General features: G+C 43.5%; 1 protein-coding gene across 3 annotated transcripts in view; it reads left to right on the top strand.

Annotated features, from left to right (window-relative positions):
* The first annotated feature begins 847 nt into the window (after window positions 1-847).
* The window catches only part of JAZF1 (JAZF zinc finger 1), a 350707-nt gene continuing 326021 nt past the window's right edge, over window positions 848-25533 (top strand). For all 3 annotated transcript variants that reach the window (XM_060107773.1, XM_060107772.1, XM_060107771.1), the window contains exon 1: window positions 848-1162. In XM_060107773.1, coding sequence (XP_059963756.1) covers window positions 1048-1162 — 115 coding nt within the window. In that variant the 5' untranslated portion in view covers window positions 848-1047. The remainder of the gene's footprint in view (window positions 1163-25533) is intronic.

The raw sequence follows: 25533 nt of genomic DNA, 5'->3' as shown, positions 1-25533 counted from the left end.
TGGTTTAAATGCTCACAGGATGGTGTAATCTAGATTGATTGGAAGGATCTCTCTCTTTTAAATGAAGAGAAAGTATGTCCCTTGACCCTGTTTCTACTCCTTCTAGCCTTCACCAATGCACTGCCCTTTCTGCTGTGATAGTTTTGATCCCAGGGAGACAGATGGGTTAATCCCCAGATCTGAGATGGGGCAGTGGGGTATTATAATTTGGGGAAATGAAATTAGTTTTCATTTTCCCAAAAGGGGCAGGGAGTATTACAAACGTGGTACACATGTAAAACACAGGCAAATGCACTTGACAATCAAGCACTCTATTTTGAAATTTAAATAAAGCTAAGATTTTCTTCTGGCCTAGAGGGAAACTTCATTAAAATCAATTAGTACAAACCTCCAGAGAAAATGGGCTTTTTTTAAAAGAAGGTTTAAAGAGTAAGGTGCACACAATTACCTTTCCTGGGTCCCCTGTGAATGTCAGTGTCAAACCTAGACAGGTGGCCAGGTGCAAACAAATGTCCCTGAGAGGGGCCTGGGTAACTCCCTGAGTTCTCACTGCAGGGAGGTAAGTGTAATTAATAGATGTATATATACCAGGAATGTAATACACATAACCAAGGAGGCTCCAAACAGATTGCGTGTATTACCAACTGTGAAGGGCAGGCCGAGTGAGATAAAGTTGGTGGCAGGCGCTCCCAGGTGAGGCCTCGGTCCAGGGGCGGAGGTTGGGGCCGCACAGCTGTTGCCGCGCGCCCTGGTCCCTCCTCCCAGCTGCGGCGGCCTCACTCCCACCCCCACCCTCCCCCCGCCGCTCCCCCCGCCGCTCCCGACGCCGCCGCCGCCGCCGCCTCCCCTCTGCCTCCCGGTCTCTCCTCGCAATCCTCCCATCGCTCTCGCCCCCTCTCCCTCCGTCCGGTCCTCTGCGCTCCCCTCACCCCGCCTCTCTCCCCCTCTCCCAGCCCCTCCTCTCCTCACCCCACCCTGCCTCCCTCCCTCCCTCCTCCCGCCCGGCGCTGGCTGAGCCGACACCAGGGGGGCTCTCGATGTAGCACCATGACAGGCATCGCCGCCGCCTCCTTCTTCTCTAATACCTGCCGATTCGGGGGCTGCGGACTCCACTTCCCCACCCTGGCCGACCTCATCGAGCACATCGAAGACAACCACATCGGTAAATGGCCCGGGGGTGGGCGGGGGTGCCCGGCGCGCGGAAACTCCTGCCCAGGCGAGAACCCCAGAATGGCCAGGGGTGGTCAGGAGGGAGGAAGGCGGCGGCGGGGCGGGGAGGGCGTGTGGGAGCCCGGGGCATGGGGGGGTGGCGGGATGCGGAGGCGCGAGGTGCGGTGGGGATGGGGGCAGGGTGGGGCTGGGGGAGAGGGGGGGAGGGGCGGGCGCCCCGAGGTGCCGCTGGCGGGCTAGGGGATTCCGAGGGGCGTGCGCGCCCGCGGCGAAGTGGTGGGAGTGGGGCTGCGCGGTGGAGGGGGCGGCGGGGGGAGGGACCCAGCGGCGGGGAGATGCGGCGCGGGGCGGAGGGCGCGGCGGGGCCGGCGGGGCCGGCGGGGCGACCGGCCGGCTCTGGGCAGAAGCGCGGAGTTAGTTGGCCCGGGTGGTCGGAGCGGCTGGGGGCGGCTGGGGGCGGGTGCTGCAAGCCGCCCGCCGCTTCCGCCCGGGCTCGAGCTGTCAGGGCTCGGCGGCGGCTGCAGCCGCTGGGAGGTGGGAGCGGGGGGGCGGGGGTGGCTCCACCGCGGCAGCCATTCCGCTTCCTCCTCCCGGCACCGCCGCCACTGCGTCCTGTCAGCGCTGGTTGCTAGGTGTGGTGCGTCGGGAGGGGGCCGGAGCGGCGGCCGGAGGACGCGGCGCTTGCTCTTTCCCCCGGCGGCGGCAGGGCTCGCTGGCCTGAGGGCGCCCGCTTCTGCCCCGGCCTGGCGCGGTTGCCGGGGCGCTGCGGGCTGAGGTCCCGGGTGCGCCCGCGGGCCGCGCCCAGCGCCCAGGGCCGCACCGCCCCGGAGGCCCCTGCGGCTGCGTCCGCTGGAGAGCCGTCCCCCAGGACCCGGGGCAGGGCATTTAAATGCGCTCCGGCTCTGAGATTTGCCTTTCAAATGGTGCTAGGCCCGAGGTGCGCCGGCTGCGCCGGGTAACCGCAGCGGCGGCCTGCGCAGCGCCCCGGGCGCCGTGGACTTGGTGGCCGCGGGGGAGGGGGCACCCTGCGGGGCGGCTGCTTTCTCTTCCTGCCCAAGACCCCGGGGCCTTTCAACAAGTCCTTTAATTAGCAGAAGCCCTTGCACACGTTTCCACGCTCCTATTCGGAGCCCCTGCGAGGAGGATGGGTCGGGTTCGTGTGGTTCGGGCGATCCAGCCACCTGCGGAAGGTGTGGCCGGAGCCCACGAGTTGTCCTGTGTGGACTGGAAGATGAAGGGCCCGCGTGATGCCCCAATGGGGCTGCCTAATCCAGAGAACCTGTGAATTGCCCCCAGAAAGCCATTTCCCAATGAATGCTATGGATTCTGCCATGTGGATGCAGCTCACGTTTCTACAAAGTTGAGAGAATAAATCACGACTGCTGTGTATTTATGCACGAATAAAATGAGGCCGAGCCTTAAGCTCCTTCTCTTAGTATAATGCGTTCTCTTTGCACACAGTGAGTGCTTAATAAACGTTGAATGCTAGTTTAGAATGGGTATGTGATGGGACATCCAGAATGGGAAATACTCATTGAAAATGTCTACAAACCATCTTTCAAAACATAATCTGGATGAGTAATTGTCCAGGTTTTGAAACATTACAAAGTTTTAAAACATCCGTGTAATAACTTTTGCCATCTCCTCTGATAAAGGTGTGACAGAAGAGCTAGGGAAGTTTTGGTAGTCTTAAAAGCAGTTTAATGCAGTAACATATTTGCTGATTTATCATCATGATTGAATAGTAATAACTGAAGGTGCTTAAAGGATAAATCAGATTTTTCATGATGGGTAGTTTAAAATAATACTAAAACTCCAGTAATGCAAAGCTCCAATGGAAATTTTGTTAGTTCAAGTTGTTTCTCTTACTTTCAATAATAAATTAAAAATATAAATAAAATAAATATGTATTATATAAATAACATTTCCTGACCTAGGGAAGGCTGTCATTGCATATCCCATTCACTCACAGTTATTTTAGGATAAACTATAATTAATGTGAGTGATAATTTTCCCACATTGCCTGCCTACTTGGACTAGCTGGTTAAAAGAAAATATAAATTATATTTATTAAAATGTGTTAAAGACATTTATCCTCCTTGAGGGTTTAAGTCTGTAATCAGTTAGATAATTTAAAACTATTGGTGAACCACAAGTTCTTTAAGTTTGTAGAAATTGTCTTTTGTATCGTGCAAACATTTTTAAGAGGGTTAAGTGGTCCATAAATTTTCTAAAACTTTTAAGTGATGGTCACCCAAAGGGCTAGTGTTTTTCTCTGAGTGAAAATATTGAACATTTAAATTTATAACAGTAGGTATGACTTAGGTGAATTTGGAGGCGCAGCTAACAATTACTATACTTTGGAATTAGTTTGACACCAGAAAACTTTATGGAAAGTAAATGTTAGATGAACAAACGCTTAGAATTCCCTGGCTGAAGAGACCAAGTGAAACTATTCTGTACCTTAACTGAGGAGAGGCCCAAGACGGCCCCATATGCAGAAAGAAATAAGAATTGACCTCAAGAAGAATAAAAACAACCTGCTTAGTAGGCAGTGTCATGTAAATACACTTCCGATGAAGGGACATGAGTGAAAATATACCAGATAAAGCGTATGGTGAATGTTCTATACTACATGTATTGTTAAGTGGAATTTATTGTTTGTGGGTTAGTCTATAAATTTTTGGAGAGAGATTGTTACTTTTAATGATTGATTTACCAATTCTGAGTACTTTGTCATCAAGTGGCCACATTAAAAACATGCATGAAGACTACTAAGATATATGTTAATAATATCTTTAATTTTTTCAAGGAGTTTGTTATTTAGCAATTATAGGAGTATTAGAGATGTGCTCAGGTAACAGGTCCATCTTGACCTTTCTGAGTTATTACCATTTAACCACTAGTCAAAGTCCTTAAGCAGTAATGAAATGAAGGTTTACAGATGGGAATATGGCATATTTCTTGCATGACAGATTTTTCAAGGCCTTTAGTGTACAAAGCCCATAGTTTTCATTATAACTGTATTGTTTAGTTCAGTTTAATTAAGTGCATTAATTTGAGAGTCGCTGTTATACGTGTACACTCAGCTCTTGTTGTTAACCAATTATCCATACCCATTAGGAACAAGGATTTGGGGCTGTAGAGCCAAAGGAAGTGTGATTTGCACCATCCTCTGTTTTATCTCTTTTCCTTTCTGTTGGAGGAGTGCTGCACCTGAGGTCCCATTTTCTTCCTTGAATTTCATTGCTGGTTTAGTCCTGATGTACCTGTCTCCGTGCACAAGCTGGGTACCCCAACTAAAACCCTCGACCCCAACTGAAATTGCCTAGAAATCCCACAGCCCTGCAGCTGTGAAGTGTTTCTCCATCAGCTTCACTATCAATTCATTCATAGCCTGGCTTTGTTTCCTGGAGATGGGAAAAGCTGATTAGGATTTGTTTGCTTCTTATTGTGAGTAAATACTTGAGTTTGTAGAAACACTCTTGACATACACATCCTAGGTAGGTGAAGTTGAACTGGTAACTAGGAATCATAGAAACACCGAGAGCACTAAATTTAGCACTGAAGGTCGTGTCACAGACTCATGAGATGTCTGCTCCATCTGTGCATCCCAGTGCTGTGAAGACAACTGTTTAATCATTCTTACTAGATTTGATTATTTGGTACATTTGTAAGAATCAAAAGCATTTTGATTTTTATTTATATATTAATAGATATCGAGCACCTATTTTGTACCAGGTACAGTTCTAGGCACTTGGTATATTTTGGTGAACAAAGATCCCAACCTTTGGGGAGGTTATGTTCTAGTGGTGGGAGATAGACAATAAATAGTCAGCATAAGATGTAAATTATATAGTATGTTGGAAGGTAGTTAGTGGTACGGAAGAGACTGATTAGAGCAGGCTAAGGTGGATTGGGAGATGAAGTATTGGAATTTCCAATTGGTTGGTCAGTATAGGCTTCACTGAGAAGCTGATAGGTGAGCCAAAACCTTGACAGAAGTGAGGGAGTTAGCCATGAGGACAAACAGGGAACATTAAGGTCCAGGCAGAGGGAACAGGAATGCAACTTGCACCTCTTAAACTGAAACACAGATTTGACCGGATTCAGTTATTCTTGTGATGGTACGAAACGAGCAGGTCATTTAGAACTTTCCCCAGCTGTTGGGAGCCTCAGTTTTGCTTTTTTTTTTTTTTTTTTTTTTTTTTTTGCGATACGCGGGTCTCTCACTGTTGTGGCCTCTAGTGTTGCGGAGCACAGGCTCTGGACGTGCAGGCTCAGCGGCCATGGCCCACGGGCCCAGCCGCTCCGCGGCATGTGGGATCCTCCCGGACCGGGGCACGAACCCGCGTCCCCTGCATTGGCAGGCGGACTCTCAACCACTGCGCCACCAGGGAAGCCCAGTTTTGCTATTCTTGACTAAGACTTTCCTGTCGGGGCCCCATAAGGAGGTGGAGTATTGTTGCCTAATGGTGGCTTGCAGTAGCTATGACTTGGTTGGGTCTTGACCCTGAATGTCAGCAGGTTTCTTCTTATGAGTCTCCTCATCTCTAAAATCCGGGTAATAAATCCATGCTGCTTCATTTCGTAGGATAGATTTGTAAACCATCTAATTAATAAAGGTCAAAGTCTCCGGAAAGAAAAATAAGGTAGTTATTATCAATAATGTAGAATTTGGCTCCAAGGACAGTTTGGTAAAAATTTGCATTATCTTATAGCCGTGCTACTGTATACTAAATAGATGGGTGTATGATATGTAGTAGGCCCTTATTATCCCCACTTTATAGGTGAGCAAACTGAGGCACAGAAAGATTTCTTAACTTGCCTAAGTTTCCGTGACTGGTAAGTGTGAGCTGGAATTTGAATTTCAGACGGGTATACAGAGCTGGGCTTGTGCCAAATTGCCAAACAGCTGAAGAGCTAGACAGCCCTGGCCCTGCTCCCCTTCCACACCCAACCGGTCTGCTTCCTCCTTCAGGAAGTAACTCTGACCCCTTGAGATGAGGATCATCTCGGAGGCCCCATGGTGAACCCCGTTTGCTTGGTTTGGAATATGCATCTCTGCCACTTGTCAGCCATTTGACTAAGGACAAATGACTTAACCACACTGAGCTTCAGTTTCATCTTCTGTATAATGAGGATCATAACAGCGCCTACCCCGTGGAGTGGCTGGTGAGGGTTAAGTGAGCTAATATGTGTAAAGTACTCACTTCAGTAGTAGTAAGTTATGTACATCATCCAGTTTCTTGCCATTTTGTGTGTTTGCTAAGTAAGTATGTTGGAATCCTATGAAGGTCTACATTAGAGGTTAATAGAATGTGGGTGATGTCCACCTACAACTATATAAAATCACCAGGCCTGTCCCAGGAAAGACTGAGAGTCAGAAATGGGACACCCACAGTCCAGCGTTGGGGTTGCAGCCTCTGGCCACTTTCTCTTCCATGTGGCCAGAGGTACTTTAGACGCTGGCAAAGGCCTTTGCCGCTGTGGACTAGGAAGTGGTGTCAAGGCCAGCAGCTTCCAACATGGCCTTTCCTTGTGGCCTGCATTTAGTTGAAAAAAACCCAAGACTAGAAAGAGGCACTGTGCCTTGGGCCTGTGGGCACATTCCCACGAGGGCATTTCCTGTGGAGAGAAGGAATGACTGAATGAATAAATGGATGAATTAAAGGCTTGTCCCTGCCCGCCCTGCTCTTTGCCTGTACCCTGTGGCTTGGTGGCAAGATGCCCTGTTACTCCCTCCCATGGTTCACTAGAAGGTCCCAGGTAGAGAGCCGGGGAGATTTTAAGTGCGTGTGTGTGCATGAGTGGGCGCACACACATGTGTGCACACATCACCCAGTGGGGGACCCCTAAATGTAAAACTTCCTCCAAAATACCATCTTTAGTGGCTTTTCCATTTGCCCACTTGTCACCTGAAAGCAGTCAAATCACCCTTTGTAAAACCTTGCTAGTGAACATCCTGTCTCATAAGTTTCACAAGTTTTTGATTGTTTTCTCCTGTCCACGTTTTCTGATGAAACGCACAGACAGAAAAACTCTGCCTACAGCCGACTAACTTGACAGAAGCCTTCGTATTCTTTGGAAACTAGTTTCCTTTAGAGTGCAGTTATTTTGGTGACATCTCCCACCTTGACAATTCTAGAAGTGCAAACTGACAGCTGTTTTCAGAAAACCCGATTCTTCTGTTGATGACAGGGAAGAAGCCTCCAGACTGGAGCAGGCTGGTGATACTTGATGAGAGGGGCTTTCCTAGGACTGTCTGGAAGCCAAAGGCCTTGAGTTTTAGACTGAGGTCTGAGAGACAGGGCACAATGTTATTGAAACCCTTAAAAATCCTCCCTTTTTTTTTTTCCAGCTTTTGCTTTTAGGACAGGAATCATACCCCTCATCCTCAGGTTTCCCTTCGCACCTCATCCTTACCCCTGCCCTCAGATCTTAACAGTGCAGACATGGTACAGTCTGGGTACTACTGAAGAAATATCAATATTTGCTGGATTGCAGATAATACATTTTGTTTCATGACAAGGTAATAGACTTGTTCCATACTGACCTGGCTAAAGTGATGAATAGCAGATGTTGTTTTATTTAGAGTTTGAAAATCGGAAACTGCAAATGTCAGAAACTTATTATATGTTTCTTTAAAAAAAGGCTTTCATTTAATATGCTAAATCAGTTGAAAGAAAATTATATTTTCCCCTTGCACTAAGCACTGTAATCATGCAGTAGTTTTCACCTATTTTTTTTAAAGTCCAGCTGCAAGCACAGACCAGATTAATGGATATTCTCTTTAAGGATGAAGTCTTCCCAGTAACTCTCTCTCCACTTTGGCAGACGTCAAAGTGCCTCTTTTGGGTCACTTAACTACAGACTCTCTGTCGAGCACTAGAGAGCATTGATAGTCTCCTGATGGCCTGGCTCACCCACTGGCCTCCTAAAGGAAGCCCTGTTCTCTGTCTGCCAGGCTCTAATAGTGCCTTTCTTCTGAGATAGACCTCCTTGAAGGGACGAGATCTGGATACCATGCTGTTAATTTGAAAAGACTCAGTCTTTCTTTGGTATTATACATATATAGAATTAATGTATATATATAATGTGTAGATAAATGTTATATATATAAAATATATAATACAAATACATATATAATGCATACATAAATGGTGTATGTATATGTGTGTATTTATACATGTATGTGTATGTACACCACACATATATGTATACATATATACATATGTGTCTTTATAGGTGGGTATATAATATATACACTTCTCTCTCTCTCTAGATCACTGTGGATAGTGAGGACTACCAAAAACATTTTTGAGTATTTTCTATCTACAGTACTTAGGACTGTACTTCCTGTTTCCAAGGGATTGAAATTTATTTGGAGAGACCAGGCATGTACAGACTGAGATAAATGATGAAGAATAATGGGGACCACAGAGGCAGATTTATTGTGAAGCTAATGAATTGCAAGCCCCAGGGCCCCTCACTTGTGCAGTATATATTTTACCATTTCTGAATATATTGCTTGGGCTCACCCAGCCCTTTCCAAGGCCCTAGAGGAGCCCACCAGTGTACACAGTCATGCATTCATGGATGACATCATAACTTGTAAAATTTGTAGGGCGTAAGATTTTAGCAGCAGTCAGGTAACATTATCCTTTTCCATTCTGACTTCCCTTCTGTAACATTTCTCCTTGGATTCAGTGACATTGGAGTTGAGAGTGTTTCTGAGATAGAGCTAAGGGGCAGTTGAATTGGGGACACTTTTAGTTTGGGTTGAGTGGGATATATTTATTCAGTTCACAGTCGTCTCTGTATCTAGGTAAGTTATTCCTAGCCATCCTAGGGTAGGAATCACTTCCCAGGAATGTCATCCACCTGGGGATGTGCCAGTGTGCCAGCTCACCTAGTGTCTGTACACAAAGGGGCAGGGACGGGTTAATATTGCAGCATGAATCTGTACTATGACTTCTGCTGGTGGGAATATGGTTTGAAAATGGTATGGAGCCAGAAGCTAGTCTGGAAAATTCTTCTACTTATTAGATGTATAAAAGTGTAAGTAGAAGATTCAGTTCTCATCTAAGTATCTTTGATGTGGAAGTTCTTTCTGTTAGGAATATACTCAATAATGCAAATATACATTTATAAACGCACCATGTTTTTTAGTGGGAATTCTGTGTTTAAGTTTCTTGTTTGATGTGAGTGTGTAAATGTGTAGATACACACATACGTAAACACATATCAGTGACAACAAAAAACACAGCAAACTGATTACTGAGTGTCACCAGTACAAAAAATATTTAAAGTTAGTCAATGCACAAGGAAACTTGGAATGCCCTGAATTCTTGTGGCTCACATGTGAAAGAAAATTAATAAGTGTTTACAAATTTGACAACAATCCTAAAAATTTATATGGCATCATAAAGAGCTATGAGGCTAACAGTAACTTTTCTGAATTATCAATAATTAAAAATAAATTTTGATCACCCATGCTTGAGGAGAGACCAATTTATCTTTGTGCCGTATAGAAAATGATATTAATATGAATCATTGTCATATGAGAAGTAGTCAGAGTGTGCAGCCCCAAAGAAGTACTTACAGCAGTGTTTCAGGTGATAAATTAATTCACATACTGGGTTCTTTCTCTGAATTTTGATTTTGTGGTGTTTTGGTAATGTCAGCTTTAAAACTTTGTATTTTGCTGTGATTTTTTAAAATTTAAATAATCACTTTTCTAAGCATTTTGTATTTATAATGTTGCAGTTTTTTTCATAAACAGGGTCTAGAGCTGCAGGCCCTGTAAAACTTGGGTCCATTTCTTGGTACTAATTAGAGAGTCATTACTATGTGCCAGATCCAGTTCTAAACAATTTTCATACAGTATCTGATTCACCCTCACAGCAAGCTATGATTAGACATTTCCATCCTAGAAGTACCGCCTTCTAATTTGGAGTTAAATATGCTACCATATTAGTTAAATACCTTATCTGGTGAAATATGACTAGAATGCTTGTTTATTTTGGTAAGATTAAAAAACAAACATTTCCCTCAGTAAATACCATCATTATAACTGGTCCTTCCTTCTTTGTGCTGTAGCGTTGGCTCATGTCTCTGCCAGAATTGTGTGCACCGTACTTTATGGTAGCCACCTATGTACTTTGCCTCCCCCGGAAACTTGGCCCCTTTCTGTAGGACTGGGCCTTGCCATCCTCCTAGCATCTTCCTCAAGAACTGTTTTCAGAAATGAAATGAAAATAAAAGAAACGTCTTGGGCTGTGGAAAGAATAAGTTATAAAGGGAACTTTGGGCAGTGAAAAACCATTTTTGAAGCTAATCATCTCTGGAGGTGTGCATATGTGAGGACTTACATATTTATTTGTTTATGTGTATATGTTAATGGCACACATACAAACACTAGTTATGTAATTACTCTAGGGTAGTTTATATTAAGGAAATTTGAAGAAGATTTTTTTTTTTTTAAAGGGAGATTTGAAAAGGAAATCCACTTCTTTATTTTTACACTTGGGAATTGAACTTGGTTAATCCTTTTCCAGGTTGAGAATATTACGAAGCTTAATTGAATCATTTTTTGCCTGACCTACAGTATTTTGTTGTCTAGAACATTCTAGGGCTTAAACAATGCTAGGACAAAAAAGTATCTTGCATCCCTTCCACATCTTTGCCAGGGATGTTGGGTGTAAGGGAGGCCAGGGGCTGCAGTGGGGAGAAGCTGGGGCTGTGAAGCTAGACAGAATTGGATTTTGAATCCTGATTCCACTTGGACAGTTCTGACAATCTTATTTATATAAAATAGTAACAATAACTACTATCATTAAGTGTCCACTAGTGATGCACTGGTTAGCTCCTTTATACGCATTGCTTAAGAATTCAATATGAGTCCCATTTGACATAAGAAACAGACCAAGACCTAGACCAAATAACCCAGCATGAAGTACACAGCCAGTAAAGTGCTCAGGGGAGTGAGGGACAGGCTTTGCTCTCAGGTGTCCCTATATACCTTAGCACTTGCTCTTTATAAACTGTGACTTTTTATGAGATGTTTGCATTTTAATAGAAGGCTGTTGTATACCTAAGTGTCTTACACACAGAATGGCTGCATTTCCAAAGGGAACAAATGTTTCAAGTCTTCTAAGAAAATGTTTATGTAGGTTAGGAGAGTCCATGAGCATCCCAGCATCACAGTAACAGTAATGAAAACAATAATTTGGCAATTCTAAAATGGTTATAATTACTGAATTGTCTAAAGATGCTGACTGGTTTTCTTTCCTTTACCGATACTTATTTATCTGGGGGTGGAAGACTCTTTTCAGACATAATACCTAACACTATAAACACTTACAAACTTCTCTTTTACTTTAGATTTTCAAAGTTAAAATAATGTCATTATGTTCATGTGCATTATTTTAAAAATCTGTTTGGACCAATGATACCTAAGTGGACCCAGCTATATAAACATTGTGAATTAGGAGCCCTGATCTCTTGGCATGTGTTTAGAGCCCTCCCTGATGGACATTTCCCTGGTGGCACTGACTGCACACTTTAGGTCACATTTCTGTATCATCAGACCTCGAACGGCTGGTGCAGGAGCACATCTGGGCTTAAAAATTGGAGCCCCCCTTTTCTTACCTAAATCATTCAGTGAAAGTCTCTCGAATGCTGGTTTAGCTGCCTGATTCTCAATACATGGCATAATTATATAAGAAATGGCAGGGCTTCCCTGGTGGCGCAGTGGTTGAGAGTCCACCTGCCGATGCAGGGGATACGGGTTTGTGCCCCGGTCTGGGAAAATCCCACATGCCGCGGAGCGGCTGGGCCCGTGAGCCATGGCCGCTGGGCCTGCGCGTCCGGAGCCTGTGCTCCGCAATGGGAGAGGCCACAAGAGTGAGAGGCCCGCCTACCGCAAAAAAAAAAAAAAAAAAAAAAAAAAAGAAATGGCAAAAGCAGGGGAATCTATAGAGGCATATTCATACAGCTTACTGTTAAGTAAACTGAATAGCATGGTAATAAGCATAAATAAGTGTAAGTTATGCCCATGCTTCCTTAGGTATCAAACATCAAATAAAGGTGATGGGGCTTTTGAAGCTTTTTTGTAAATTCAAGCTAAATACATATTACGGAAAGCTTTCACCTCTAAAATTCCAGATGAACTTTTCTAGGCCTCTGTCCTTGTGGAGCTAATCTCTTGTTAGGGTATCTGACAGGCTGGTGTGTCTGTGGGATAAAACTCCTTTTCAGGACTCCCAGCAGGTGTCACACAGGCCCCAAGTAATTTATAGATAGTTTAGATTTTAGGTCTTTATCGAGTAGATCTTTTGATAGAATATTTCTGACACTAGATCTCTGGAGTTTGGCACCAACTCAACCCAGTGGTTGACAGTGTGTGATTTAAGTTAATGCGTTTCAGTGTTCTGCTTGGGCTGGAAACTCCCGTTTGTATGTTGGCTTCACTTCAGCACTTTCAGGGGCCCACACCAAAATGTTTGCTGTAAAAATATGCAAACATCAGACCAAAAAATTTGATCAAGAGATGTTAAGTTATATGTGCTTTTCATTTCAGACGTTAGAATAAAGAAATGATATTTTGTCAAAACCTGGAAAGACGATAGCATCGTGTCTGTCATATATGTTGGAAAGTAATGAGAATGTTTCTTATCTGTGGGAGTCAGTCTTATTGATTTATAAGTCACACCCTGTATAGCAGTAGAGTTTACATCAGTAGTGTTCAACAAGAACAGAGTCACTTGGATGAACCTGGCAAAAATAAGGATGCCCGGGCTCCACCCCCAGACCTTCTGATGTGCTTGACCAGAGGTGGTCTGGGTCTGAGCATCTGTGTTTTTAACACTTCAAAGTTGAATCTATTATGTTGCCAAGGTTGGGAACCCAGTGGCTTACACTAATGAAATAATTAACATTGTGAGGGTTAGGGAGTGTTAAAAAGGAATCAAACTTTTAAAGAGCTGTAACCTTTTTGGGTTTCCATTCTAATAGATGTAATTTTTAGTTTTACTGGAGGCAAGCATTTAATATAGGCTAGTATGAAGACCTGATACTAACTCAGGTATGTAGTTAGAGCAGAAATGCTCAAACTGGGGAGCTTGTGGCCTAAGCATCTCAAACGCAGATATCGTCAGGACACAATGTATGAGTGAACTGACCAAGTTCAATGTAATTTGGAGTAGAGGGAACTCTGGCCAACCAGAGAGCCCTTGCTTCACTGACCTGCAGCTCAGTGCTCCCAGGTTGGAGTACAGGCCCTTTGTCCACAGGTTCTGTTATTATAATTATTACTGCTACTTTTAGAAGCTAGGAATTAAGATTTTTATGTGAAATCTATCTTTAAATGTTTGCAACTAATACAGGTGGATTTTAAAACATTGTACGAGAAAACTACTGCATTGTACCTAATCACTGTATTTAATGAGAGATCGTAAGGATGGACCCTGTGTTTATAATGGAGTACATGTGAACGCTGAGATGCAGAGTAAACTTTGAAGACCATTATTTCCAGCAGGGAAGCTATGCAAACTACATAAAGTGTAATGGAAAGAACATATATTTTTTCCCCATTTCTCTTTGTGAAATGGTTGACTGTTTTTTTAAGATGAAAACTTAGTGATTTATCATTTTTCTTTTATACCAAATTCTAAAAAATGAGCCTTAGTTTTGAAAGTGTATTAGAATCATTCTCAGTGGTATTTCCCTCCTTTGGGGAAAAAAAGGACCACTCAAAAACTCTATCCTAGGTGTTTTCATCACGACAAAGGAAAAAAAAAACCTTTTGCAGATGGATTGAATATTGTACCACTAGAAAACTGGAAGGAAACTTAGAGTTGATCTAGTCTGATTAGCTAATTCCATAGACGAAGAATCCATGGTGATTTAAAGTCATGAGCAGGCAACAGAACTTGGCCAGGAGGGGTTGAGAGCACAGCCCTGGAGCAGCAGTTCAGCTTGGGGTTCCTGGAGCCGGCTGGCCTCACTTGGAATCCTGGCTTTGCTCCTTCTGTCAAGTGATATAATCTCTCTCTGCCTCATTTTCTTCATCTCTAAAATGGGAGTAATAGTACGTATCTCAGGGTGTAGTGAGATACCACACACACGTGGTGTGTTAGCTGTTGGAACTCTGGAGAATTCTAAAGAGCAGAAAACTCTCCAGTGAGTTCCCTTCATTGCCTCTGGAGGAAGCGGTGTGGAGGAGTTTCTGTAGGGTGGTCAGGGGCTCTGCCTCCAGTCCCACTGCCTGTGTGACCTTGGCCAAATTATTTAATTTCTCTAGACCTCAGCTTCTGTGAGATGAGGCAAGTCAGTATTTATCTCAGAGTGCTGTTATGAGGATTAAATAAAAACATGCATTTGAGGGGCCTGGCAACCAGAAAATACCCCATAAATGTTAATACTGAAGAATTGTACCGTCTTCTTGCATCTGCGATGATGGTGTTCCCAATGCCACATTCCTCAGATTCTTCTATCCTCTTTGTTTTCATAATACAATGGAAGAAGGTGAATCCAAATAACCTTATACATTTCTGTTCTTTGTTAAGCATTTTTACTTTGAGATCTTTGGTGAGATTCGATTTCCCTGGTAGAGTTTTGGTTTGTGTTTGAATAAGTTGTACTGAGTGGTCGTAGGTATCCATGAGCTGTTAAAACATTCCACACACAAATTCTTGCTGTTTCACAATATACCAGCCTTAATTTAGTATTGTTTGTCTAGATCTAAGTTTTTGAGACGTTAGATCATGTGATTAGAAAAATGACTTCCATATTTGATAAATATTTTCTATTTGGGAGAAAAGGCATTTTAGGCGTCTAGAGAGGTTTATTAAACTATATAAACAGAAAACTCAATTTTTTCATGTCGTACCAACTAAGCAGTGGAAAAACAGGAGATAGTTTTGTATGAATTGTTTGTGATGGTTTATTGTGAATCATTCGAAAGGATTTGTAGGACTTTTATGAAGAAATCCAAGAACATGACTGTAGGACTCTTAAAATGCCATGTTCTCGTTAAGTGGCTGTGCATCTCTTTAATAATAGTTCTTGAAATGTCACATACTCAAATGCTGGAAGCTTCTCAGGAAAGTCCCAGGATAGGCCTTGTTTTAGAGGCTTGAGTGGCAGTAGTTGAGTTTTTTTACTGATTGCAGAGGATATTTAAAATACTTTATTCCTAAATGGTATCTGACAATGACTGAAATCCTTTTCAGTCCTATAGAATATGTTGCCACTGGTTTTCCCCTTTAAAGAGTATGCAGGGATCCGATACAGTTAAGCAGCTGGTCCAGGCTTATGAGACTTATCAATAATTGAATTTAAAAATGGTTTCCAGCTCTTTTATTACTGAGGGTGCCTTTCGTTATTTCCCTTCTCCCTCCCCATGGATTCTAAGTCTTGACAGATTTTTGTCCAATAGACAACCTGACTTGGTAAGTAATTAAATGCTTTGTTTTTCTGCATTTTCATGCAGCAACATCTAAAACTCTCCATTTATATATTTGATCAATATTTATGAGGACTAACCATGCGGGCACTGTAGTGAACAACGCAGTTAAAGTCCGTGCTCACAGGAGAAGCAGACAAAACACAGATACATAAGATAATTTCAAACAGTCATAACGCTGTGGAGAAAAACAGAGTGAGTCAGGAGAGAGAGGCTAAGAGGCCTATTTGAGATAAGGTAGAGGGAGGCATCTCGGAAGGGACCTGAATGAAGTAGTGGATGAATGAGCCATTCGGGTATCTGGGGGAAGAATGTTTCAGGCAGAGGGACCAGCAAGGACACAGGTCCAGAGCAGGAGTGTCTGGTGTGCTTGAGGAACAGCAGGGAGGCTGGGGTGGTGGGAACAGAGAGAAAAAGGAGGAGGGGTTAGAGGGTGGGATAAGAGCAGTTGTCAGGGACCTCCGCGTGTCAACATGTGTCAGCCAGTGTCACCTGAAGGAGTTAAAATAACTCCAGCCCCAAAAGGTGATGTGGAATGTTGTGTAGCTTTATTATGGTTATAGTTTTCACTATGCTTTTTGTAACATCCAAATAGCTCAAGAACCCCATTTCCACCTTCAAAGCCCTGTAGAGACTGGGAAACCCTAATTGGCCTCTAGATCTCTTCAAATCTAGTTTGCTTTTTGTTTAAACCTAAAAGCTCTATTTATATTTTGCAATCCATGTTGAGATAAAGATTTTTGACTAATATAATTCATTTAGTGTTTGCTGTTTTATTTTGGAGTGGGAGTGAAAAGGATTATCAATAATCATGATGCATAAAAAAATAACGTTTGGTATAGTTTTCAAACTCTGGGGGCCTATGGATTTCTTAAAATTTTTCTTCAGGAGCTTTGTGAAATCTTGTATAGATTTTAGTGGATATGAACGTTGGCAGAAAGCGGGGGTATGGGGTGAAGAGAGGAGAGAATGGTCTTGACAGCAGTAACTTAAAACATACTGACGGAAGGACAGAAAAATTACTGAGGGAGATTATGTAGACCATGAGCCTGAAGATACTATTTCACCATCAGTACCTTTTTTTAATTCTGAAAGGTAGTATTTTATGTAGCTCTTCCATGAAAAATAGATACTGGTTTTTCTTCTGCATCTTATGGGGAAAAGTTAGTATAAACATTTCACTGTCAGAGTGAGCTTTTGTTTTTATTGAGAGTATGTGAACCTGTTCTCTATATTCTAATGTGCCCATATCTTTGTTCAAGTAATTGAGATATGGTGTGTTTTGGGTGACAAGATGCCTGTGTGGTTAATACATTTTAAGGGAGAAATCAAAGAGTGTGAGATACTCAGAAATACATGTATTTGTACCTGTAATTTAGCCTTTCCAATGAATATAAAATGATGAAGCATTAATCAGCTACTGCCACAATAATGCAGCATAACAAACTATCCCAAAACTCAGTAGCTTCTAACGCTAAGCTACTGAGCACTTATTCTCATGCTCTCTGGTCTACAGGGTGACTCTTGGGCTGGTAGAAGCTGGATTCAGCTGGGTGGCTCAGCTTCAGGCTGCCAGTCAACTGTTCTACTCAGGTCAGGCACAAGTCAGCTGATGTGTACATTCTGGGGACCAGGCTGAAGGGGCAGCAGCTACGAGGGGCGTGCTTTTTTCATGGTGGCCACTGGAGTGCAAGTGCCACACCAAACCAGGGAAGCTCATTTAAAGGCCTCTATTCATGTCATGTCTATAACATTCCTTTGGTCAAATCAAGTCACTTGGCCAGGCACAGAGCTGATAGGGCAAGGAAATACATTCCTCCCTAAGGGGAAGAGGGGGAGATGCGAGTGAACAGCGATCCATTATCACAGATATCTTTGATCAGAAATAGAAAAAAATCAAAAAAAAAAAAAGAGAAAAAATCCAAAAGCATTTGAAAGTTAGTACAGAGATAAATTTTCTCTAAAATGATCATAATACTGTATAAACATGAAGTTGCTCCCAGAGATCATGGGAGGCACACCTTGGGAGTCCCCAGTGAGGAATGAATAAGCATTTCACATGGGGAAATTAAGACTTAAAAGCAGTTAAATGATTTCTACTTAGCCACAAAGAACAGGGGAATCTACTTCTCTGGTTAGGAATGACCCCTTCTCTATTCTGAAGTTAACTTATGAATCCAAAGGCTTTGATTTGGGTGGCCCAGTGTTCTGTGCTTGTCTTCTTAGTTCCTAAGTTGTTTGGCAAGGCTCAGGAGGTTGACAGCACTCCCTGTGATGCCCTTTCCTGGCACACAGAGCTTTAGAAAAGCTTTGGGACTGCTCTGTGGGATGGATCTCGTGCCCCTTCTTCCTTCAGTTCTGAGCCAGCATCACAGAGGATGGAAAAGGGCCGACCTGCCAGTAGGGAACCGAATGTCCCCACTCTCCCACTGTGCGTCACACCTTCTGGTGGCTGAGGGAGTGGCCACTGGTATTGGACACTTCAGGTTCTGGTTGGGCTGCTCTGTGATTTTGGGCAACTTACTAAGGTATAATTTTCTCATCTGCAAAGTGAGAAATGTGCTATCTACCATATAGGGCTGTTGTGACGGTTAAGTAAGTGGCAAGTCCTAGCACAGGGTCTGGAACATGTTAAACATTTAATAAATATGAGCTGATAATGCTTTTATTATTATCTCCCATGACAGGTACTATAGATAGCATTCCATTATTGTTATTTCATTCCATTATTGTTATTTCTGTTTCTCCTCACTAAATTGTGAGCCTCCAAAAGGCATGGTTTGTGGCGCTGTTTCATCTCTGGTCCCCATTCTGCAGCAGCACTAAGTTTATGATGTAGGAACTTAAACTGATATCCACTGAATTGTATCCAGACATGTATCTTTTGCCATGAAGGCTTCAGCTCCAAGGACGAGATTAGATTGTTCCTAAGAACAGATTTAGTCATTCTTTTTTTCCCTTTCACATTTTGCCTTGAAATAAAGACTTTTGAAGCCATGGGAATTTAAGGGTTTTCAGTTAGTTCCATGCTTTGCCTTTAATCAGACACATTCTACAAACTCAAGGAAGCCCTGGCTGCTTTATGTTATTGATACATCAGAAGAGTTGATAAAAGTACAGATGCTAATTTTCATTGTGTGTTTACAAGACTTAAAGGGCATTTAAAGAAATTTTGTTGTAATATTCTTCTACCTCCTGTCCTTTGAGTTGCCTCTTAGATGGTGTCTGTGATCTTACCATCAGCCTGTTCAAAAGTATTGTACAAGCAGCTCATGCAGGTCAATTAAAAAAAAAAAAAAAAAGCAACCCAGTCCAAAAATGGGCAGAAGACCTAAATAGACATTTCTCTGAAGAAGATACACAGATTGCTAACAAACACATGAAAGGATGCTCACCATCACTATTCATTAGAGAAATGTAAAACAAAATTACGAGATATCACCTCACACCAATCAGAATGGCCATCATCAAAAAATGCTGGAGAGGGTGTGGAAAAAAGGGAACCCTCTTGCACTGTTGGTGGGAATGTAAATTGATACAGCCACTATGGAGAACAGTATGGAGGTTCCTTAAAAAACTAAAACTAGAGCTACCATATGACCCAGCAATCCCACTACTGGGCATATACCCTGAGAAAACCATAGTGCTAAAAGAGACATGTGCCACAATGTTTATTGCAGCACTATTTACAATAGCCAGGACATGGAAGCAACCTAAGTGTCCATCAACAGATGAATGGATAAAGAAGATGTGGCACATACATACAATGGAATATTACTCAGCCATAAAAAGAAACGAAATTGAGTTATTTGTATTGAGGTGGATGGACCTAGAATCTGTCATACAGAGTGAAGTAAGTCAGGAAGAGAAAAACGAATATCATATGCTAACACATATATATGGAATCTAAAAATAAAAATGGTTCTGATGAACATAGGGGCAGGACAAGAATAAAGACACAGACATAGAGAGTGGACTTGAGGACACGGGAAGGTGGAAGTGTAAGATGGGATGAAGTGAGAGAGTGGCATGGACATATCGGCACTACCAAATGTAAAATAGATAGCTAGTGGGAAGCAGCCGCATAGCACAGGGAGATCAGCTCCGTGCTTTGTGACCACCTAGAGGGGTGGGATGGGGGGGTGGGAGGCAGACGCAAGAAGGGAGGAGATATGGGGATATATGTATATGTATAACTGATTCACTTTGTTATAAAGCAGAAACTAACACACCATTGTAAAGCAATTATACTCCAATAAAGATGTTAAAGAAAAAAAAAAAGTATTGTAAATTTTCAGCTAAGTCATTGCTCCCAGTGTGGGGTCACTCAGGATAAAACTTCAGATATTATAACAAACAGGCCCAACATTACATAGATTAAATGTCCAAGAAGTTTCTCTTTCACATAAGGATCCATGGTAGACCGGCAGGCTCCTCAGTTCCATGCAGTCATTCAGGACTTCAGTTCCTTTCATCTTATTGCTCTGCTCTCCCAGCATCTACTCCCCTTCTACATGGTGCAGGTTGGGTTCCCTAGGGTCCTTCCCTGAGAATGACCCTTTGTGTTCATGTTGGAGGAAAGGAAAAGAGTGTGGAGCTGGGCACATACAATGTGTTATGGCCCAGGCCTCCAAGGGTAACCTATCATTCTACTATGTTTCATTGGTGAGAACTTAATTGCATTGCTCCATGCAGCTACGCAGGTGCTGGCATATGTAGCCCCCAGCAGGGCCTGACTACAATTCTATTACTGTGGAGGAAGGGAGGGCCTAATTTGAGTGAACAGCTATCAAGTTCCTGCCCTGGACCAACAAGTAAGTCTGCTTTTGAGAATTTTGCATTTCCGTTGAATAGCTGACATACAGTCCAGTGCTTTAATGAATGGGTAGCTATAATAAAAATTGATAGGATTTACAATTTATTGAGCTCCAATGATGTGCTTAAACACAACTGAAAGCGTTATCTCTTGACCCTCTCAGAAAGGCCGTGAGGGAGATTCTGTTATTATCTGCATTTTATAGGTCAAGACGCTGAACCTGAAGGAGGGTAAGTAACCTTGTCAAGTTTGACTCCAAAGCCTTCACCTTACTGCCCTGGGAATGGTGAGAGTCCTCAGGAATAAAGGACAGCCCTATCCTGCTTCTAATTCTGGCTTCTGGAGCTAGTCAGTAGCAAAGGCTATCAGGAAAAGCAGAGGATTCTCTGGAAATATTCAGGCAGAGGCTGTAGAGGCTGTACAACCCTCTGTTGGGGATTCCATAGAGAGAATTCCTGCTTTGCACTGGAAGATGTGGTGAATGTCCATAATTGTCTATGAAGGTTAAGTGCTCAGCTTCGTGCACTCTGATTTCTGCACATCACCTGTGACCCCTCCTTCCTACGAGAGCGGTGCAGTTCCATTGGCACACACATGCTATCCTTCCTTCATAATGAGGAGGCACCTGGTAGCACAGGGCACAAGAGGGTCAGTGGTTGAGATGGGGTTCCTAGTGTGACTTTGACCAGTTACTTCAACCTTGAGTCTCCATTTATTGGGGAGTAAAGTATGCACATTGAGCTTAATCACTGGTTTTCTAGGAATGCTTCTTGGGGCTCTAGGATTTCTATAGAACTCCCTAGTGGTTTTTCTCCCCTACATACAGGGCTTTTGGGTAAACTTTTCTTTAAAGGATTTTTTTTAAGTTTAACAGAAGTGAAAACCAAAAAGTTGATTATAGTGAGAATGGCTAATATTTGTTGAATGCTACAGGGTACTAGGCATTATTGTTGCCCCGAGTGCTTTACATGAATTACTTCACCTGTGGCACGCACGTGTTATTCCCAATTTACAGATGAGGAAGCTGAGCCAAAGGGTGGTTAAAGAACCTGCCCATTGTCGCTCACTAGAAAGTGACCAGAATTTAAACTTGGACTTGGACTTTGAGAGCCAGAGCTGCATTCTGCTGCAGGAATGGATGATGTCTGAGGTTTCTCCCAGGTCAAAAAATGCTTTGGTTCTATGCCTATCGTGGTATACAGATAGCTGAAGAACTTTTCTTCTCCAAGAAAAGACTCCCAAACAATTCATGACTTCCCTCTTGACAAGTAGAAGCTGAATGCCAGTCATAAAGGTCCGTGTCTTGCTGATAATTTCAGAAATCCTGTAATCTGGTCATCATCACCTGATGTAGCATGAGGTTCTGTTACATTGACATTTCTGACCAGGAGCTGCTTTGATAAATACACCAAAGGCTTTCTAAAACACAGCTGGTCCTGGGCAGGGGGAGTTCATAAAGGAGGCCACATTCTTATGAGATGATTTTGGTATGCAAGGAATGGCCTCCTGGGATGGATCAAAAATGATACTTTGTGGCTAACAATTCTATTAGAGGCATCTTAGAATCCTGGAGCCTTACAGCAGAAGGAACCTTTGGGAACATCTAATCCAACAGCCTGCTTTCACACTCAACCTCACCTACCATGTGCCTGCACTGTTCTAAGTGCTGGGGACATAGCCATGAACAGAGCCTCTGCTCTCTTGGACCCTACATTCTTTTGGGGGGACCCAGATAAACCACCACCACAACACAGCGAATGTCATGTTAGGCAGTGGTAAGTGCTGGGAAGGAAAGCAGGATGAGGGGATAGAGAGTGATGTCTGTATTTTGCTTTAGGTAGGGTGTTTATATGAATCAGTGTTTCTCAGCCCTTTTTTCATGAAGCCCCTCCCCAGAACTATTTCAGACATTGTCTCCTATTCCCTTCACCCATGAAGGTTTTTTTTTTTTTTTTTTTTTTTTTTTTTTGGTGGTACGCGGGCCTCTCACTTTTGTGGCCTCTCCTGCTGCAGAGCACAGGCTCCGGATGCGCAGGCTCAGAGGCCATGGCTCACGGGCCCAGCCGGTCTGCAGCACGTGGGATCTTCCTGGACCGGGGCACGAACCTGCGTCCCCTGCATCGGCAGGCGGACTCTCAACCACTGTGCCACCAGGGAAGCCCACCCATGAAGTTTTAATACTGCAGATATTCTGTATATTTGTTTCTGTACTGTATGTATATATGCGCTTTATATAGAGTGAGTGAGATTCCCCACCCCCACCCCAGATCCAGTTTCACCACCTTGGGGGCAGTATCACCCCATTTTTCTGTTAAGTTCTCCTTTTTGCAAAACTGAAGTAGCTGCTTTTTTTTTTTTTTTTTGCGGTATGTGGGCCTCTCACTGTTGTGGCCTCTCCCGTTGCGGAGCACAGGCTCCGGACGCGCAGGCCCAGCAGCCATGGCTCACGGGCCCAGCCGCTCCGCGGCATATGGGATCCTCCCAGACCGGGGCACGAACCCGTATCCCCTGCATCGGCAGGCGGACTCTCAACCACTGCGCCACCAGGGAGGCCCGAAGTAGCTGCTTTTAAAAGATCACAATCTAAGCTAAAAGAGCTTTTAAATTCAGAGCACTTTATTTCCTAATGATGTTTTTATATATGAGAAGTTATCAGGGCCTTAGAAAAAATTTTTTTAAAATTGTTCAGGCACTAGCAGTGAAGTCTAAGAATATAGACTCCCCGTTTTTATGCAATATACAATATAATAGGCTGTATATATACTAGGAAGGATGAAATTCATTAAGTGTAACTGATTCTTATTGCAGTCAGGGAGGAGCCTGACAACGGAGACTCCAGGCCTCCATCATCCAATGCTGCAGACTCCTAACTGGTCCCCCTGCCTCCGTGTCATTTCCTCCACCCCCTAAAGCTTGTCCTCTGCGGCAGCAAGAGTGATCCTTCAAAAGTGTCAATCATATCAAGCCCCCTTGCTTACCAGCCTCCCTGTTCCAACAAGGGAAAACCCAAACGCCTTATGCTTATGAGTCTCACCACCTCCCGCCCCGTCCTTCTCTCCTCTGCACTCAGCATGCTGCAGCCACACTCACCGTCCCCTCCCTTCAACACACCAATATCCTTCATGCCTCAAGCTCTTTGCTTTAGTTCCTTCTGCCTGGGTTTCTCTTTAGATTTTTAAAAAATGCATTATGATTTTTAGAGCAGTTTTAGATTTACAGAAAAATTGTGATGACAGTACAGAGTTGCCCTCAATCCCACCTGCAGTTACTTCTCTAGATTTTCCCATGACTGTCTACTTATTATTCAAGTTTCATCTGCTCAGAGGCTTTCTCTCCACCTCAGCTAGTAGAGCAGCCTGCACGCCCTCCTCATTCTATCACATTACCCAGTTCTGTTTTTTTCGTAGGACTTACATAAATAACATAATTCCACTAGAGGTATTTGCTTTTTCCTTGTCTCCCCTTACCAGTATGTGAGCTCCTTAAGGGTATGGACTCACAGCCAAGGGCACTGTTGTTTCCCAGGGCCCAGAGCAGTGGCTGGTACATAGGGATGTTCTGACCAGCTGACTGTCTCTCAGCCAGGGAAGGCTGGTCCAGGACCAAAAGCCATTAGCGGATGAGCCAAAATGAGGAGCTAGGTTCCTTGACATCCATTCAAGTTTTCAACGTCACTAAGCCCAGTCCGCGTCCATGTCAGACTGAATTCTCAGCTGCGGTCAGTGATAGGACTGCAAGTCCGGGGACCAGTCAGGAGGTGTCATAGGGTCAGGGTAAACCGATGGTGACAGGACCCTTGGGCAAAATCGGCTTTCGCAGAATCATTCTGGAAGACATCCTCTTGACCCTGTGTATTGTGCTCTCTTATAAATGAGAATTCTCTCTCTGAGCTGTGCACTCTGCAGTTGTGGGTATTATCTTTGCTCATTTGTGCAAATAGGATCTAATTTGGGGCCTATGTGAGTTAGAATCACATCGGCTGCTAGTAACAGACATCTGAGCACTAAAGAATTCTAGACTAGCTTGTTGTTCTTCTTCAGTGGCCCAGATGCCCGGTCCATGGCAATTGAAATCTTGGCCATTTTCTTCTTCTTTACCTCATGGTCCCAAGAGCTCTAGTTAATGCTCCTGATTTCCAGGCTTCCAGGACAGCCAAAAAGGCTTTCTGGGAAGCCTACCCAACAGCTACTGCTTATATTAGGTTGGCCACCGCTGTCTTAATGGGAGGGTGGAGCCTATTTACCTCCTCTTGGTCCCTCATGAGCTATGGTTTGGGGAGAGTCCCGCGAAGCATCAGGAAGTGTGTGTATGTGTGTGTGCGCTCAGTGTGGCCTCCTTTCTCCTTTTAGGCCCATGGTCCCTGCTTGCAGCTGAGCTTGGGGAGGCTGAGAAGTGTAATTCTTCTGTGGAGTAAATCATCCAGGGTTCTGTTATGAAGGAATAAGGGGAGAGTAGAGGTCGGGCAATCGCTGCCGCAGCCACCGAGATAGATGTTTACTCCTGTTAATTTTGCCACCGTAGAAGGTTATGAGGAAATGTGGAGTTAAAGCTTACATCAGGGATTTTTTAAAAAGGACTCTTCCATTCCTTTAATTTTTGTTCATTTCGAATAGTCCTAATATCTCAGACTATCATACCGAAATGTGATTTTGTACATGTAGATGCATGGTCTATAGGTGCACACTAAGCTTTTTTAACAGTGACTCTGAAATGTAATTGCTCAAAGAAGCTAGAAGCTTCTTTCTCTGTTGTTAACAGAAATAGACTGTGGTTTGGGGTAGGTAGTACCACTGCTCCATGAGGCTCTCGCAGGACATCTTCTTTCTCTCTTGTTGCTTCATCACCCTCTAGGGCACAGTTGGCAGATTACGGCCCATGCACCAAATTTGGCCTGTCCCCCATTTTTCTATGGCCCACATACTAGGGATGGTTTTTACATTTTTAAATGGTTGGAAAAAATGTTTTCTAACGTGAAAATTATATGCAGCGTGAATTTCGTGCCCGTAAATAAAGTTTTATTGGAACATAGCCATGCTCATTTATTTTCATATTGTTTGTGGCTGCTTTTGTGCTACAA

Source organism: Mesoplodon densirostris, chromosome 9 (genome assembly GCF_025265405.1).
Source record: "Mesoplodon densirostris isolate mMesDen1 chromosome 9, mMesDen1 primary haplotype, whole genome shotgun sequence".
Lineage (NCBI taxonomy): Eukaryota > Metazoa > Chordata > Mammalia > Artiodactyla > Ziphiidae > Mesoplodon > Mesoplodon densirostris.
This window is presented reverse-complemented; position numbering and strand designations above follow the sequence as displayed.